Here is a 16,833-nt window from a genome sequence, read left to right as displayed (position 1 = left end):
ACCAGTCACAGCACTCAAACAGCCAATCTGGCTTTAGGCCCGGCGAGGGGCAGACAGTCCAGCAGCATGGCATGGTCTCTGCCCCCCTGCCGACGATGCTCCGCGCCCTGCCCCGGGAACCCCAGAGAAAACAGGCAGCTTCTTCACTTGGCTTCCAGCAGCCTCTAGCACCAAGCCTCTTTGGCCCCTCCTGGGACACCTGCCTGCCCTTGAAGCAGTTCTGGCCACAGAGGGATGCAATGATTGGAGGGGGGAGGTCTGGGGTCAGTTCCACGGGACTGGGGATGCCAGGAAGGCACAGCCACTCATGCCCATCACGAGTCGTCATGTCAGAAACATCAGGCCTGGGGCGGAGGCAGCGGGGCTCCGAGACAAGGGACGACCAATGGGCCGTTCACCTCCTGGTGGCTTGGGGTTGTGGGCCCCATTCCTTCAGTCTTGGGCTCTGGCTCCCCTGGGGCATGGTCACAGAACAGCTCTGCTCCTGTCTTCTTTTCCCTCTCCTGCCTGCGATCCAGGGATGAGGCCACACCACCCTCTTCCAGAGCCTCAGAGCCCCTGGTCTTTTCTAGAAACCTGAAAAGCCTGAGGCTCCCCTGCTTCGTCCACTCAGAGCAGACCCCCTGAGCAGAGTAGTTGCTGGGGGGCTGTGGACTCATCCCTACCCGAAGCCCTCCCAGGAAACGCCAGGTTTGAACGCTGCAGGCAAGGGGGTGTGCGGACCGTCCAGGCCAGAAGGACCACACAGCGTGACATGGAAGAAAGCACACCTTTATTTCGGCCCCCACCCTCCCAGGACCCAACACCGTGGCACACGGCCTGGCGTCCACAGCATGCAGTCCAGAAGATCCCGGTGAACACAGCCCCCGCAGTGCAGCGGCACAGATCCCCCATGGGGGTGCCTGTGGCCCATTGCAGGTGGGGATGGGGAGCAATGCCCAGACCCTGAGGAGCAGCAGAGAAAAGGCGCCGAGTGAGCCCCGGGACGTGATGTGGGGTCCCAGCCATGGGATCGAGGCAGCAGGAGCTGTGGGATGGCCCTGCGTTGGCCACCACTGGTCCTGGCTACAGAGCCGTCCCGAAGGCGAGGGCAGCCCCACGTGCGGCTCCCGGCGCAGGCCAGCGGCAGAGGTAGTGTAAACACGTCTGAAGGTGGGGAGTGCCAAGCCCGGTGCTGGGGGGCAGGAGGTGCCCTGTCGCAGGAACCACAGGGGTGAGCAGGGGAAGGGGACCAGAGGCAGAGGGGAGCGGGGCTCTAGGACACTGACTGGGCCCAGGAAGGAAGGTTCCACAGAAATGGGGGAGCTGCAGGGACGGGCAGGCAGGGAGGAACTGTGGGCGGAGAGCGGAGACCCCTGAGACCCTGGGAGAGGCAGGGTCGGAGAAGGGAGCAGAGGGGCAGAGAGCAGACTGCGCCTCGACCTTCCCACCCATCTCCCACCGGCTCTGTGGCTTGGGGCTGGGCCTCTGCTTCTCTGGCTCTCTCTTGACCATTACAGGCTCCTCCCAGTCCCAGTCACGTCTGGTCTCCGGACAAAGCAGAGGTGAAGGTGGGAAGGGACCTGCTCAGCCCTGCTGCCTCCACCTCTACCCCAAACGGGGCTGGGGCCCCAGCTCCTCCTCCTCTGGGACTTCCTGCCCCAGCCTGCCTATGCTAGTCTCCTTGCACGTAATCCAGTGATCCCGGGTCAACTCTGCCTGGAGGCTCCCCTGAATCACAGGCCCTCCTCACAGGTGGGATGGAAGGAGCCAGAAAGGGTGGGAGTGGGGCATTCTGGGAGGGGGGGAGTGGGGAGGTGCTGGGAAGAGACAGGGGAGGGAGGGCTCGGGTCACAGTGTCAGGCCCAGTGCCAGCAAGGCGGTCTGCCCTCAATCCCCGGGATGCAAGTACAGAGAAAATCTGGAGAGATATTTAAGAATGCATATAATTTTTAAAATACTGTGTGTGCACGCACGCGCGCATATCAGGGTTTAAAAAAAATATCTTTAACTCATCATCTCCAAACTCCGTTAGAAATGTTTTTAAAATTGCGCTAAATTCCTCACTCTAGCAACACCACCTCAAGTAACCAGAAGCTGCAGATGCTAGATTGCTGATTTCTTACACATTCGTTCTCAACCTTTAGGAAGGGGCGGGAGGACCACGGAGCTTATGGATTTCAGAAGCCGGGCCAGACCGTCTCCAGGAGCTCCAGGAATCCCATCAGCAGCTGCTCCGGGAGGCCTCGGCTCAGGTGCCCGCAGGCGCCAGACCGTAAGGAAGGGCGTCCAGAAAATCTAGGGGCGTCCAGAAAATCTAAGTGTCTTGGAGCCTGGGGGAGGGGTGGGAACCACAGAATGGCAGAGCGAAGCCCTAACATTTCTAAATGTTAGCTCAAACAGAAACTACCCCAGAGCCCAAACAAAGCAAGTCTAGGGGCGGGATTCTATGAAATCTTAGAGATTCTTAGGATCACGTAGTGACACGATTGGCCAACGTTCAAGTGCACAGAAACACTGGGAGGGCGCTCGTTAAAATGCCCTTGCTGGTTCGCTTCCGGTCTGGGCCCCAGAGTCTAGAACAGCATTTCTAACAAGCTCCCAGGTCGTGGGGCTGCTACTGGCCCACTGACCCCACTCTGCGCTGCGAGGATTTAGTTCGTCCTTCCACCCAGACGTTCTCTCTGACTGCTATGTCTCCGGCTCATGATGTTGCTGCTTGCTCACCTCCAGGGACAGGACGCTCACTACCTAAGATGGCATTCTGGGCGCATGCTACTAACTTCTGCCGGGGTCTGCAGCCATCACGGTTCCACAAAAGCAACTTCAGCTGGCCCATCGGGGAGGGCTGGTGGTTGATACTTGTTGGAAAGATCCAAGCAGAGAGCATAGGATGTTCGGTCCCACCAGCCTCCTCAGCGGTGCCCAGTGAAGCAGGGAATACTACGATTTTTTGCGTGCTCTGGTTAGTAAAGGTGTGGTGCAGCCTGTTTCCCTTCCTTTCCCCAAAGCCTTGAAGCCAGCTTTTTTCTGCACTTGGGCAAGTCACGGTTGTGCCCGCGGGAGGAGCCGGTTTCTGACTGGTGGGCAGGGGAGGGATGAAGTGAGGGATGCTGGAAGCTGAACAGAGGCTAACCCTCAGGCCACGAGACAACCCTGCTCTGGAGGAACAGGAGGTCCCCTCCACCCACCTCTGGGGTCGGGAGGGTCCCAGACCCTCCTTTCTGGGACCTCGGGAGGCCCTGGAGAGTGGGGAATCCCCACCCCAATCTCTCCTGATGGGCTCAGTCACTGGGAGTGGAGACCGCAAGCCCAGTGGCCCATATCCCTAGGCCAACCACAATGACGCTTAGGGGTCAGAGCAAGGAAGTGTGGAAACCACCTAGGCCACTCCTTATTTCACCATGGAGGTGGAACCCAAGCCCAGAGAGTGCATGAGACTTTCCCAAGGTCACATAGTGGGTTTGCAACCAGCTCCTGTAAAGGCCCGGAATCCTTTGAGGCAGAGCTGGCTAGAAGCCACTGGTATTAGCCAGACTTTTGGTCACCTATAGCAGCAACTTTCAGGAAAAGGACCTTCCAGAATACTCCTGAGAGAAAGAGGAGTGTGTCAGAGGGAAATCGTGGAAAGGGGCCGGGGGGGAGGGGGGGGAGTTCACCTAGGAAGGGGAGGGTTATGGATCAAAGTTTCCTCAAGGAAGGTAGAGGGCGGGGCTTCTGCCCTAACAGAACTCTAGAGACAGTATTCATCGTGTCCTCTGCTGAATGGTGCTGTCTAGAGTTCTGTCTCTTGTGCAGTGCACAGCCTGTGCAACCTGGCAGGGAGGCCTGGTTAATGCAGTGGGGGATCAGAGGAGAGGTCTCAGGTCACGTGTACAAGGGTTCTCAAGTCTGGATTCCTGGATCACTCCAGGCCCACTGAACTAGAATCCTCGCAGCTGATCTTCCCTCCCAGGGAAAATCCCTGGGTTTAAGAATGAGCCTGGGCTAACTCTGTCAGACAGGGATGGGGATACCGGTATCAGCAGGTGGGAAGTTCAGCAGGCAGGGCTAGGCCCTAAGGCTGGGGAAGAGGTGCCCGTTCCCCAGAAAGCATCTCCCAGAGGTGGGTAATCTCCCACCCCGGAGTTGGAGGAGAGACTGGCAGCTGGGCTTGGGAGCAGAGGGGCACCACCTGTGCCGGCTGGGCCTCACTTTCCCGAGAACTGGCCCGGCCTCGCCTTCTCCAGCTTCTGGCGCCGATCGAGGGGGATCTCCTGCAGGCTGATGCCGTGGTTGCTGGCCCTGCGGGAGAGAGGGCAGCAGGTTCACGGAGGGTGAGTGGGAGGGCGGGGACAGGGAGACAGGCAGGAGACAGGGAGAATGCGTGAAGGGGGCGGGAGGCTGGCTCCTCACCCCGGTTGCAGGTCGGGTGGTTTGGGGATGGGCTTGTTGAAGCCGCGTCTGCCCACCAGCCAGTACGTGTCTTCGGCGCCCTTGCCCTGGGGAAACACGGGGGAGGGGAGCGCTTAGGCGGCTGGGGGGAGGGCGGGTGGATCTCGAAGTCTGAGCGGAACCCAGCCCGGTCCCAGGACGGGGCGGGGCCTAGCCTCACCTTCAGCTCCGTGCGCCCTCGCACCTCCGTCTGGAAGCCCTCGTCCAGAGCGCGGAGAATCCGCACGGTGCTCATGTTCACGTGGATACGGTAAGCTGGGATGACAGGGGACACGGGGATTTCGGGACTCCCCTCCTGCGGCGCCCCCCCCAGCCATTCCCCCAATGCTCCGTGAGTAGCCCCCCCTAGCTCCGCCCACCTCCGCCCCACTCACGCAGCCCCGTGGACTCCATGCGCGAGGCGGTGTTGACCGTGTCCCCAAACAGGCAGTACCGCGGCATGGTGAGGCCCACCACGCCCGCCACGCACGGGCCTGCGAAGACGCGCAGGGTGGGTGGCCGGGGTCTGGGCTGCGACTGGCCGTGCCAGCGGCTGGGTGGCACCTAGCACCTTGGGGGACGCTGGCACCCCATCATCTCCACCAGCTCCCCAAGGCAACACTCTCAAGGGTACCTCTCAATCACAACGGTGCCTGGCAGGCGAAAGTGGCTTCAAGACAAGTCCCCCCACCGCCACCCCCACTCCGTGAGTTGGCATCCTGTCTCGGGAATGTGGAGCCGGGCCCTGGCTGGGGGGACTCGCAAGGGGGCGCGGGAGTTACCCGAGTGCAGGCCGATGCGGATGCGCACTGGCACCTCGGGCATGTGGCGCATTCGGAAGGAGCCCACGGCGCTGAGGATGTCCAGAGCCATGTTGGCGATCTCGGCGGCGTGTCGCTGCCCGTTCCGCTGGGGCAGCCCCGAGGCCACCATGTAGGCGTCCCCAATCGTCTCTACCTGAAGGAAGGGGTCGTGCGGATTCAGTATTGAGCAACCCCCCCCCAAGCCATTGTCCCTTGTCAGGGGACCTCAACGGGGGTTAGTGCAGGAATTGGGGGAGGCCTCCAACCTGGGGGGCTGGCAGAAAGGGCAGAGGGCTGCGAAAGGCGGGCAGGTGGCCTGGGGGCTGGTGAAGCTGCAGGACGCCTTGCCCCCCGCGCACCCCACCTTGTAGACGTCGTGGGAGCCGATGATGGCGTCGAAGAGCGTGTAGAGGTCGTTGAGCAGGTCCACCACCTCGATGGGCTCGCTCATGGCGGAGATGGTGGTGAAGCCCACGATGTCGCTGAAGTACAGCGACACCTCCTCAAAATACTCGGGCTCCACGGGTGTCCCCATCTTCAGGGCCTCGGCCACAGAACTAGGGATGGCGGGCGGCGGGGTTACGCGGAGGCGGCAAGGGACTGGCCGCTTGCGCGCCGCGCTCCTCCCCCACCCCTCCCCACGCGCACGCGCACGCACGGAGGCAGCATCTGCGTGAGCAGCCGGTCGGTCTTCTGCTTCTCCAGCTCCAGCTCCTCCGTGCGCTCCCGGATCAGGTCCTCCAGGTTACTGGAGTACTGCTCCAGCATCCTCAGCATCGAATCGATGATGTTGGTTTTCCGGCCCTTGTTGATGCTTTTGAACTAGCGGGAGGAGGAAGCTGGTGGGACCCGGGCTGCCGTGACCCTTGTGTGCGGCCATCTGGTGCCCGATCCCCCCACCCCTCGCCGTTCATCTTTTACTCATCAACCACCCCCTACCCCCGGGGATGCCAGGCCCTGTGTTTTCACACATTATCAGGAGGCATACGGGAAATGGGGGGTCCCAGACCTCAGCTACTCCCAGCTAGTGATTGACAAGACACGGGGCCCTGCCCAGCGTTTGGCTCCCAGGCCACATTGTACCAAGCAATTCAAATGTTATTTGAATTCAATCAAACATTTCTCCCACCCAGAGCTCTGTCTCCTGCTCCAAAGGCCTCCACAGCCCCTGTTCTAACTCGGCCCCTCACCTAATCCCAGTCCTCAGGCTACCCCTTTGGGAGATAGCCTGGAGATCAGAGATCCTGCTAGCCTGCCTTCCGGAAGCCTCCCCAGGTCGCCGACATGTGGCCAGCCCAGCCCTCGCCCAATACCAGCGCCTGACCTGGTCGAAGGTGCGGTCCAGAGAGGGCCGGAGGTCTGGCTGCTCCGCCCAGCACCGCTTCATCAGCTGGATGCACTCCGCGGGCGCCTGGTCCATGGACACGGAGGGCCGACACAGTGGAGGGGGGCTACGCACCCTCTGCACCACTTCTGGAGGCATGAGGGGGCCAAGAGAAGCCACCTCTGACTCTGGCCTGCTGTCGAAGCCCAAGATGGGGAGACTGGAATGGGGGTTCTTTAAATCAGAGCTTCGGTAGGTAGGGAGGGGGCTGCGGGAGCAACAAGAGGGTCTTGAACCCCGGGGGGCCAGGGGGCAGTAAGAGGTGATAAGCAGAGCCCAAGAGCTGTTGCATGTAAGAAGAGGGAGGGTTGGGGTGATCAACGATCCGGACCAGATCCGACTACTCTTCGCCCCCTTCTCCCAACACTGCTGCCTCCCTGGGGCCCCCAAGAACCAGAGAGGAGCCTGCTTCCTCAGTTGGAGGGGCAGGTTGGGTCCAGGACCAGGACAGAGGCCATCACGGAAGCCTGGGCTTCTAAGAGCTGCCCCGTCCATCCCCATGCTTGGCTCTCCACTGCCCTGACGCTTCAGAACCACGTAAGGGAGGCCCACGTAATTAAGCCTCAGCTCCTGGCTTTCAGGAAAAGAGGCTTTCAGGGTCAGCCAACAGCAGGCTGCCTTTCTAGCCCAAAGGCCCACGCGAGGGGCGGCGTACCCTCGGCACTCAGCTCCAGCATGGCGTAGGGGGCGCTGCGACACACGACCTCCTGCATGATGATGCCCAGGCTGAAGACGTCGCCGGCCAGCGTCCCCCTGCGCTCCAGGGCCGGGTCCCGAAGCAGCTCCGGGGCTGTCCACAGCTGGTCTGGGGTCGGGGAAGAAGGCGTGGGCATGAGGAGGGCCTTGGGGGCTCTGGGGACAGACCCCCATCCTAACCTGAAAGGCCAGGCTCACATCCACTCGCCAACTCCCAGCCCCGCTGCCTGCAGCTACCCCTCTCCCCCGGAAAAACTACCAGAAAACCAACGCGGGTCTCAGAGAAAGCGGGGTCCTCGCAAATAGGCTCCGCCCTTTAGACCAAGCGGAGCTCAGAGGAGACTCCGCCCCTCAGGCACAAGCCACGCCCTCAGCCAGCCCCCGCCTCCCCAGTCACAGAGCCCACCCTTCTCATTTCAGAAGTCCCAAGACCTTGTTCGTGGCAGGAGCCACGTCCAGTGGCGGTGGAATGGAGAGCATGCGAAGGCGGAGGGAGGGGTGGAGGGAGCCTGGAAATAATGGGAATCCTGGGGTACGCGCTTCCGCGCGCGGGAGGCAGCCCGGAATCCTACCCTCGGCGCTGGGAGGCTCCACCAACACCCTCTGCGCTTCCAGCAGTCGCCCGTGGCCGTGGTCCGTGACTTTAAGCACGAACCTCCCGTCCACCACGCAGTTCCGTGACTTCAGTCGCCCGTGGGCCACGCCTCGATGGTGCAGATACCTCATTCCCTGGAGGGGTGCGAGGCGAGGAGGCCTCAGCCCCGCGGCTCCCTGCCCTGTCCTCGCCTCCACGCCCGCACCCCACACACCTTGATGAGGTCCAGCAGGAGGGAGGACTTGAACATCCAGTCCAGCTTGATGTCCCTCTGCGCGAGGAGGTCGTGGAGGGAGCCCCGGGTGCAGTGCTCTGAGACCACAGCCAGCATGCCTTCCCCCGCGGCCGCCGAGCCCCCCGAGCCCCCACCAAGGAAGAGCCCCAGGTAGAGGGCCACGTTCTCGTGCCGGAGCTCCCGGAGCTGGAGGGAGAAAGTGAACGGGCATTTTCCGCCCTGGAAGCAACGTGGGGAGGAGACCCGTCATTCAGGCCTGTGTCTGAGTGTCCCAACTAGGATGATGGGCTAAGAATGGTCCCTGGGGCATGGAGAGGGGCTTGCTTCCACAGATCCCCCTCCCCCCCCCCCTCCCCGGAAGGCACGGGAGAGTCAAAGGATGCTGTTCAGATGCTGAGCAGACTTGAGCTTCAAGTTAGGACTGAAAAGACAACCTTGCTGGGGAACCAGGACCCACGCAGGCTCTGACCGATTAGCCGTGAGATTTTGAGCTGCCCGGCTTTAGAGGAAACACTCCATGGAGAAGCCCCCCCCCCCCTTCTGGTGTAACAGCCCTTGCAGAGAGAACCAGAAAGAAACCTCTCTGCTTTCAAAGAAAACACCAGAACTGGCTGTGCCGGCGATGGCCCTGGGCTGCTTTGCTTGGTTCTGACACTGCGTCAGAAACGTCTGAGACTCCCAGCCTCACCAGGTTAGGGAGGAAGGGACTGAGCAGCCAAGCTATGGTCCCAGAGGAGGACAGGGCACCCCCCCCCCAAGTCTGGGCAGGCTGGGAAAACAGGTGCTAGCGGGCAACAGCTGTCCTTTCTAGCTTTCCTCCTGTCCAGGAGGGGACTTCCTTTCATCTGAGATGCCTGTTATTTTTTTTTTTAAAGATTTTATTTATTTATTTGACAGACATAGAGACAGCCAGCGAGAGAGGGAACATAAGCAGGGGGAGTGGGAGAGGAAGAAGCAGGCTCATAGCAGAGGAGCCTGATGTGGGGCTCGATCCCACAACGCCAGGATCACGCCCTGAGCCAAAGGCAGACGCTTAAGCGCTGTGCCACCCAGGCGCCCCTGAGATGCCTGTTATTAAATGATGATTTAGCCGGTTGACCCTAAGTCATTCTGCAGCTGTGGCCAAGAGCGTCTGCGGAGGCCTCAGGGAAGGAGGCCAGGACGGGCTGCATGATGTAAGGGGGGCCTTGAGGGGGAAGGACCAGAATAAGCCGGTCTACAGCCTGCCTGCCTGTTCCTCCTGCACCCAGTATGCCTTAACTAGGCCATTCTGCGAAAGCCGCTCAACAAAACTGGGAAGCCCTTTTTAACTTTCTGTCATTCACTCGACAAACATTCATTACATCTTTCTAACGTTCCAAACGGCGTGCTGGGTGCCAAATATGCAATGACGGGCCAAGGGAAACCCTCGCTTAGCTTACAGAGCAGTGAGGGAGGCAGATAGGAAATACGCCAGTGGGGCGCCTGGGAGGCTCAGATGGTGGAGCGTCTGCGTCTTGGTTTTGGCTCAGGTCATGATCTCATGGTCATGGATCGAGCCCCGTGTCGGGCTCCACGCTTGGCGGGGAGTCTGCTTGAGATTCTCTCTCCCTCTCTCTCTGCCCCTCCCCCTTCTCTAAAATAAATAAATAAACCTTAAAAAAATACGCAAGCCCACCCTGAACCTAACAGGATAAGCACACCAAAAGAAAGAACTAGTATTATGAAAGAGCATGAGGAGGGTTCACTCTCACCTTGGAGAAGGCTGTCTTGGTTGCTGGGCGGATGGCTATGTGCTGATCCCCAGGGAATTTCTTCAGCCAAACCCAGTCTCCCTGGAGGAGAGACGGGAGTAGTGACCTCAGTTTCTTTCTTTCTTTCTTTCTTTCTTTCTTTCTTTCTTTCTTTCTTTCTTTCTTTCTTTCTTTCTTTCTCTTTTCCTTTGTGTGAACTCAGTTTCCTAAAACCCCATGAGGTGAGGAGCCCTAGGGCCCCACATTTCCACTGGCCCCCTGCTCCAGACACATCCTCCCTGTGACACTGAGTGTCAGGAGTGAGGGGCTTGAGGTCTGCCGGTCCACTTCGCAGCTAGCCGGGAGGGAGCCCCCCCCCACCTTGCATGGCTGTCTTCAGCCCCTCCGCTGTGCTCGCCAACAGGCCATTACCACCACATATGTCACTGAAACCACAGCCCTCGGCACCCTCTGTTGCCATGAGCGAGCACTGTGCTAGGAGTCAGGAGTCTGGGTAGATCAGGCTTATTACAGATGAACTGCAAAGGACAGGCAGTTCCCCTCCAGGCTCTGAGCCTCCCTGTCCTCAGCTGTTGGTCGGGCTGGTTCACGGACATGCAGCCCGTGCCGTCCCCCTGGGTGCTATGCTCAGAAGCGCCCGTGCTTGGTTCAGTGATCTGCTTTGTCACCCTGAATGAACAAGGAGCCCTTCAGTTTTATTTTGCCTCAGATTTTGCAATCTATGTGGCTGGCCTCGTCTGTTGTAAGGGATTTGGACTGGAGGGGAGTCCTGGTGGTTAGATGTTGACCTCTAAAGAGCATTTGGAAATAGATATGAGACATGTTTCATCGTCACCAGAACTGGGAGCTGTGTTTAGTGGACGGGACAAGAGACACCAACCATTCCTCAAGGCACAGGGCAGTCCTTTACAAATGACTAATAGCTTGCCCCTGATGGCAATAACGCTCAGCCCGTGGTGGCCTCTAGGTGAGAGGGTAGGAGCCTCTGCAGTCCCTGTGTGACCTGACACTTGGGAGCTCTAAATCTCCACCCCACTCTCTTGATGAGCTGAGCTCCCTCAGCTCACTCTGTCTGTTCACAGTTTCGCCCCCTTCCCACCACGTTCAGACTGACTGACCCATAGTTAAGACCCTAATGCCCTTTGGTGACTTTTTTTTCCCCCCTCTAAGGCGTGCTGTTCCCGAGTCCGAGCTGAACTGGGCAGCAATGCTGGGTGGGGCCAGGACGTGGGTCTGTCTTGAGTCGGGAATAGCCTGGTCTGGAAACTCCCCAAACCCAACAATCCAGGTCCTGGAAATGTCTTTTTTTGTGACCATGAGACCACATCCCAGTGCCCCTCTGCCCCAAACTTTCCGGGGAGGTCCATACCCTCCGGTAACCTGCAGTCTTGGATCGCTGAGGGGACAGGGGTGCCCAACAGGGCAGGGGATGGCTTCAGGGCTCACACCAGGCTGCATGGTCCCAGTACACCCCTAGCCCCCCAGTCAGGCTTCCAGCCTCTGAGCCACTGGGATTGCCCTTTGAGGAGCTGTCGTCTGGATAAAAGCTAAGGTGAAATCCTGGGGCAGGAAGGATTCCCAGATGCTTCCCTTTGGGGAACCCATGACCTCTTCCTAGAGCCCATTCTGGGCTCCTATCACCATTTCCGGAGTCTGCAGGATACGACACAACTCCAGGCAGAGAGCTGGGCCCGCTGGGGGCGAAGCTCACCTCATAGAGGCCAATGTTGCCGCCGTCCGATGGCTGGCTGGGGACACTGCGGACGTCTGACGTGCTGCGGGCGGCCAGACTCGATCGGCTCCCCTGGACCACCTGGAAGGTAGAGGTCAATGCAAGGGGTCAAAATAGACTGTGGGGTCAGAGTCCTGGGTGGAGGTCAGGCTAAGTTCTCGGGATTACAGAGGAGAGGGGAAGAACTCTTCATTAGGGAAGGTGATAATGACATTACTTCCCAATCGCCCTGCACTTTACAGTTTTCAAAACAAGCTGGTTTTCTTGAAGCTTCACGCTGTCCCAGGAAAGCCGTGGGGACAGGGGCTGTTACTCTCATCGCACACCCCCAGAGGTCAGACCCGGGAGGGAGCCAGGGCAGGAAGCAGGCCTTCCCTGGTGGGGGCTGAGGTGAGGGCTGGCCCAGGGAGCGGGACAGATATACAAGGAAGGACACGCGGAGAGCGGGCTCCCTGCCAGAGATCTCGGCCTCCCTGCCAGAGATCCCGGCCTCCCTGCCTCCCCCACCTTTCTGGCGCTGCCCCCTTGTGGGTGGAGAAAGGTGATATCGTCCAGAGTCAGGATGATCTTGTTGGGGCCAGAGACCATTTGGATGTGAAGTAGCCGATGCCTGGGAGAGAAAGGATGTCATCTGCTCAAAGGGGACCCAAGTCCATGAGCGGAGACCCACAGGGGATAATGTTGGCTCAGGGGAGAGCAGCCATCCCCAAACCAAACACCCTCTGCTCCTCCAGCCCTTGGGGCACCTCCCCCTCCCCTAGTCCTCCTTTTCTCTAGTCTTGAGTGGACCCAGCCTGCAGTCCTTGTTGCCCAGATGCCACTCTGGGAGGTGGAGAGCCGAGCCCATCCCCCACTATCTCAGGGCCATACTCACCTCACGTAATGGGCCAGGAAGGCCCCCATCAGCCCCATGCCAACCACCAGGAGGAAGCCGGTGAAGACGAGGCCGGGCTCCACGCCTGGAGAGGCAGTGAGAGGAGGGACGCTGAGGACCCCGCGGCCAGAGGGAGGCACCCTGTCTAACGAGGTGTGCGGTCCTGTGAGATCCTGCAGGCTCTAGCAAAGGTGGATGGGAGCCCAGAAGAAGGTCTAGGGAAAGACCATGGGTTCTGCGGAGGGGAGCCTCTGGGAATGCTAGAAATGTTCCAAGAGGGCTTTGGGGGCTTGGCCAGAGAGAGGTTCCGCACAAGCCAGGGGTCTGAGGAGGACCTGGAAGGAGTTACGGGAGGAGAGTTCACTCTCTTTCACCACTTTGTGGAGGGTCCGTGCTGACCGTTTCAGCGGGGGCCGGGGTGCTCGCCCTCACCTCCGTTGCAGATGCTGTCTGGCTCGAACCAGCACGAGGGGTCGGGCCCAGGTGCTCCTCCCCCTCTAGGGAAATGCACCGGGGTCCCAGCGGAGCGGAGGGAGCCCCGGGTGGGGTCCAGCACGTATGTGGCGAAGAAGCGGTCCCCCGCTGCATCCGTGTCCAGCAACACAAACAGGGGCTCCTCGGCTCCCCCCAGTGACCCGCAGAAGCCGGGCACCCGGGAGTCCTGCATGTGGCGGGCCACCGCCGCTCCGGACACCCAGCCGCCCCCTGCGGCCGCCCGCGCCCGGGCCACGCCGCCCGCCAGCAGGAAGACCGCGTCGTAGATGGTGCCGAAGAGTGGGGACACCTGAGGAAGGAGAGGGCGGGCCCAGGGTTTGGGGTCAGCGCCCACACACAGACGCGGGCTGACTGGTCCACCTAGCCTTTCTCTGCTTCTTTCAGGCCCTCAAGCCCAGCGAGTATAGACTGTTCACACCTCGTTAGTGCTTCCCCGCGTCCCTCGGTGCTCCCTCCTCCTCTCTCCCCATTGGCTCTCTTCTCCCCCCTCTTCCCCGCTGACCTTCCCTCTGTCCATGGTTCTTAGGCTCTTCTCACGGCTGGTTATTCCTACTCTCCATCACCGAAAGCTCCCCTCTTCTCTTTCCTGTTGGTTGCCCTGCTTATATTTTTAATATCATTACCTCTTATTCACCTAAAATTCTCCTGTCCGATCTTTTGGTTGGCTTCTACTATTTTTCCTTCTTTTCTTTCCCCAAGGCTATCACCCCATTTCATCAAGCTTATTTTCCCCAGTTCCCATCTCTCCCAGTGCCAGGCACTGTGTAAAGCAGTAGGTGACGCTGAGATATTGATAAGATAGAGTCCCTGCCCCGAGGAATCTTTCATCTAGTAGGGGAGACGGATACGGAGCCTGAGGCAGGGCCATGGGTGAGGGTAGGGGGGAGGAGGAGAAGGCGTCCAGAAGAAATGACCATCCTTCAGAGAATTAATCAGAATTATCTGGGAGAGGGGAGGGACAGGAGAGAGGGAAGAGTACACCTGGCAGCACAGAGGCAAAAGAGAAGGGCACGTTTAGGGAACCCGAAGTAGCTTGGTCTGGTTGAAGTTTAAGGAAGATGGAAGAGAGAGGAAGACAAGAGACCTGTTAAGCCGTTTGAAGAGACCTACATCTATCCAGGGCGAGACAAGCCCCTGGGAGGCTATGAACAGGGGTGTGACACAATCAGATCTGTCCCATTTCTGAAGTTTGAACTGATCATTGGGGGAGAAAGGCCCGGGGCAGATAAACACTGAAGCAGAGACCATTTGAGAGATTTTGTTTCAAGATTTAGATCAGGAGTGCTGTGGCCTGAACCAAAGCAGTGACAGTGGGGAGGGAGAAGGTGGATGGATTCAAATGACTTTTACAAAGTCAAAATGACAGGACCTGATGTCCGGATGTAGGGTGGGGGAGGGGAGAGGAATCAAGGGTGACTTCCAGGGGTCTCACAGGGAGCCAGGGGCAAGGTTGTCCCAGTTAGGGAGAACTGAAGATGCATTTTCATCACTTCCTCCACCCGCCCCCGCATCCCATCTCACCACTGTCCTAACTGACTCTTGATCTCCTCTTGATATTGACTCTTCCCATCCTTTCTCCCCTTGGCTACCCAAGTCCTCTCTGAGGAGACTAGGACCATTGGCGGGGAATATCTCACAGCCGTCTCTCAAGAGCAACTCTTTGAGTGGGGGCCTTTGTGGTGGTTAATTTATTGCCCGCTGACATCTAAACTCCCTTCTATCTTAGCGGTTTCCAGCCCCCTCCCCTTTCTATGAGTGGTATGAAGTTAGATGGTCTAAACCAGGGTTCTGGAATTTCAGGGAATCCTGAGCGTTAACTGGTTGCTGGGAGTACGCTGTGGATCTCCATGATTATGGAAGCTCCCGGCTCCACCTCTAGGGGCCTCCTGCTTCTCACAAGATGTCAAGGTTCTCAAGAAGTGATGACCACCAGAGGAAGCCCCACTACACTGGGCATGGAGATTGGATCTGCATCCTTCCTCCTTCCTGTTCTCTTAAGAATGCCAGCCGTGTATTTCAGACTGTGCTGGGCGTGGGTTTGCTTTGAAGCAGACTGCCAAACATTGCAGTGTGGAGGTGGCGAGGGTCTACTGCTTGGAGCTGGGCTTGCGCGGTCTCACTGCCTACACTCCGGAAGCAATCCCAGTACTAAGATGCCCGAAGCAAGACCAGAGCCGCTGCATCACCCAGGAAACTTCAGAACAGGTGGGGCTGCTAGCTAGTCTCCCTACTGGCGCCACCCTCCCGTCTCCCGTTGACTCCATCCTCTGATTCCACTGACTATCCACTTCTCATTGCCTCCATCCTCCTCTCTCCTCTCTGGCATCTCCTGCTCTCCATACCCCTCTCCTCCCCCCTTCCCTCCTCCCTGGTCCCTCTACCTGCTCCAGATTGAGGTCAGAGGGCAGCTCCTGGCGCTCCTGGGCCCTGCGCAGGCTGTCCATCACGCTGCCTCCCGGGGGACAGTGACGCGTGAGGGTGAGCACGGCATCGTGGGCCCTACGAAGCTGTGAGCTGTTGGTGAGCGCGGCCAAGGCCTCCGGGCCCGGGGACAAGGCATAGTGGAGCGTGTCGAAGGGCAGGAAGACCAGGGAGCCGTCGGCCAGGCCCAGCTCTTCCGCAGCCTGCAGCAAGCAGCGCTGCTCCTCGCCGCCCAGCAGCACCGAGTGCATCACCATGATCACTGCTGCGGACCGACGGAGACGGACAGGCCGGCTCACTGCGGCGCCCCGCTGCCTGCCCGCGGCACTGCCCCCCTCCCCGCACCCTGCAGGGGAGCCTACCACTGACTCTGGGCCCGTGCTGGACCCTCCTCAGGGCCTCCCGGGCTCCGGACAGGTCCGAGGGTTCCATGGTAGTTACCAGGGCCACGGGCAGACCGCGGGCCCTGAGGGCGGTGGACAGCGCGCGTCCCGCCTCCACCCACAGGTCCTGGGGCGCGGTGACCAGGGCCACGCGCGCCCAGCGGAACGCGCGGAGGAGAACGTAGAGGGCGTCTGCCGCGGGCGTCCCGGCGGGGGCCGTCGTGCCCGCCGCCCGCGTCCCGGGGCAGCCCCAGGGCACCAGCGCCACCCCCGCCTCTTGGGCTAGGAGCTCGGCCGGCCGGCAGGCTGCGGGATTCACAGGTCCCACGAGGCCCGAGACGCGGCCCAGCGCAGAGGACACCGCCCCCAGGGAGCCCGGCGTCCGGCACGGCTCGGGCAGCAGCGTGACCTCGAAGCGGGGGCTGCCTTCCAGGGCTGGGTCGCGGTGCAGGCGGGCGGCGGCCAGGCGGGCGGCCAGGTCCGGGCGGGCGCGGGCGAAGATGGGGTCGCAGGCCCAGGGGCCCAGCACCCCCACTGTGAAGCCGGCGGAGAGGACGGAGGGCGGCAGGAGCAGCAGCAGCAGCAGCAGCAGGAGCCGGAGCCGAGGAGGTCGGGGCCAGGGCAGGGCACTGGAGACACCGGGCAGGGCCGGAGCCCACCGCGTGGGGGCGCAGAGCCGGGGGTCCGGAAGCCCACCCGCAAGGAGGGCGCGCGCTCTCATCGCCGGCTGCTGGGGGCAGAAGCGGGGCCGGGTGAGTGGACGAGGCCCCCAGAACTCTCTTAGGGCTCTCTCCGCAACCCCCCAGTTTCTCAAAGCCCAACTCACCCGGGACGGGGTCCCACTTCCACAGTCCCCTCCTCGGGCTCGGAGGACTCTATGCGGGTCAAGGGCATGGCCTGGAAGCCCACCGCACCCCCCACCCCCAAAACCCTGCTTCTCCTGCTGACTTTTCCCCTCTTGCCTGCCCCTCCTCCCTCCTCAGAGCCATCGGGGGTCAGTGGAGACACGCCCATGCCCTCCTTAGATCCGTTTGGGGCAGAAGGGACCGGAGTCCCTGCAGAGGGGCTTTGCCACTCACCGGAAAGTCTG

At 60.4% G+C, this 16,833-nt stretch overlaps 1 protein-coding gene and 1 long non-coding RNA gene across 2 annotated transcripts; one reads left to right on the top strand and one right to left on the bottom strand.

The window, feature by feature from the left end:
- The first annotated feature begins 1,625 nt into the window (after positions 1-1,625).
- Positions 1,626-2,931, top strand: LOC148109015 (uncharacterized). Its single transcript, XR_015726770.1, has 3 exons — positions 1,626-1,734; positions 2,127-2,254; positions 2,713-2,931. It is a non-coding gene; the product is annotated as an uncharacterized LOC148109015 (long non-coding RNA).
- A 669-nt stretch (positions 2,932-3,600) lies between these two features.
- Positions 3,601-16,606, bottom strand: GUCY2D (guanylate cyclase 2D, retinal). Its single transcript, XM_045797321.2, has 18 exons — positions 15,723-16,606; positions 15,321-15,625; positions 12,877-13,228; positions 12,445-12,529; positions 12,078-12,180; positions 11,550-11,651; positions 9,839-9,919; positions 8,085-8,291; positions 7,848-8,004; positions 7,235-7,384; positions 6,520-6,668; positions 5,854-6,017; positions 5,560-5,752; positions 5,175-5,349; positions 4,788-4,886; positions 4,574-4,668; positions 4,375-4,460; positions 3,601-4,263 (listed from the first exon to the last, which is right to left on the bottom strand). Exons 1-18 carry the CDS (start codon positions 16,462-16,464, stop codon positions 4,170-4,172), a joined length of 3,339 nt encoding a protein of 1,112 aa, XP_045653277.2. The 5' UTR covers positions 16,465-16,606; the 3' UTR covers positions 3,601-4,169.
- Positions 16,607-16,833: the final 227 nt, after the last annotated feature.

This window comes from Ursus americanus, chromosome 14, assembly GCF_024610735.1.
Source record: "Ursus americanus isolate L20-20 chromosome 14, mUrsAme1.1.p, whole genome shotgun sequence".
Lineage (NCBI taxonomy): Eukaryota > Metazoa > Chordata > Mammalia > Carnivora > Ursidae > Ursus > Ursus americanus.
Note: the sequence above shows the minus strand (reverse complement) of the source record. Positions and strands in the feature narration are given on the sequence as shown.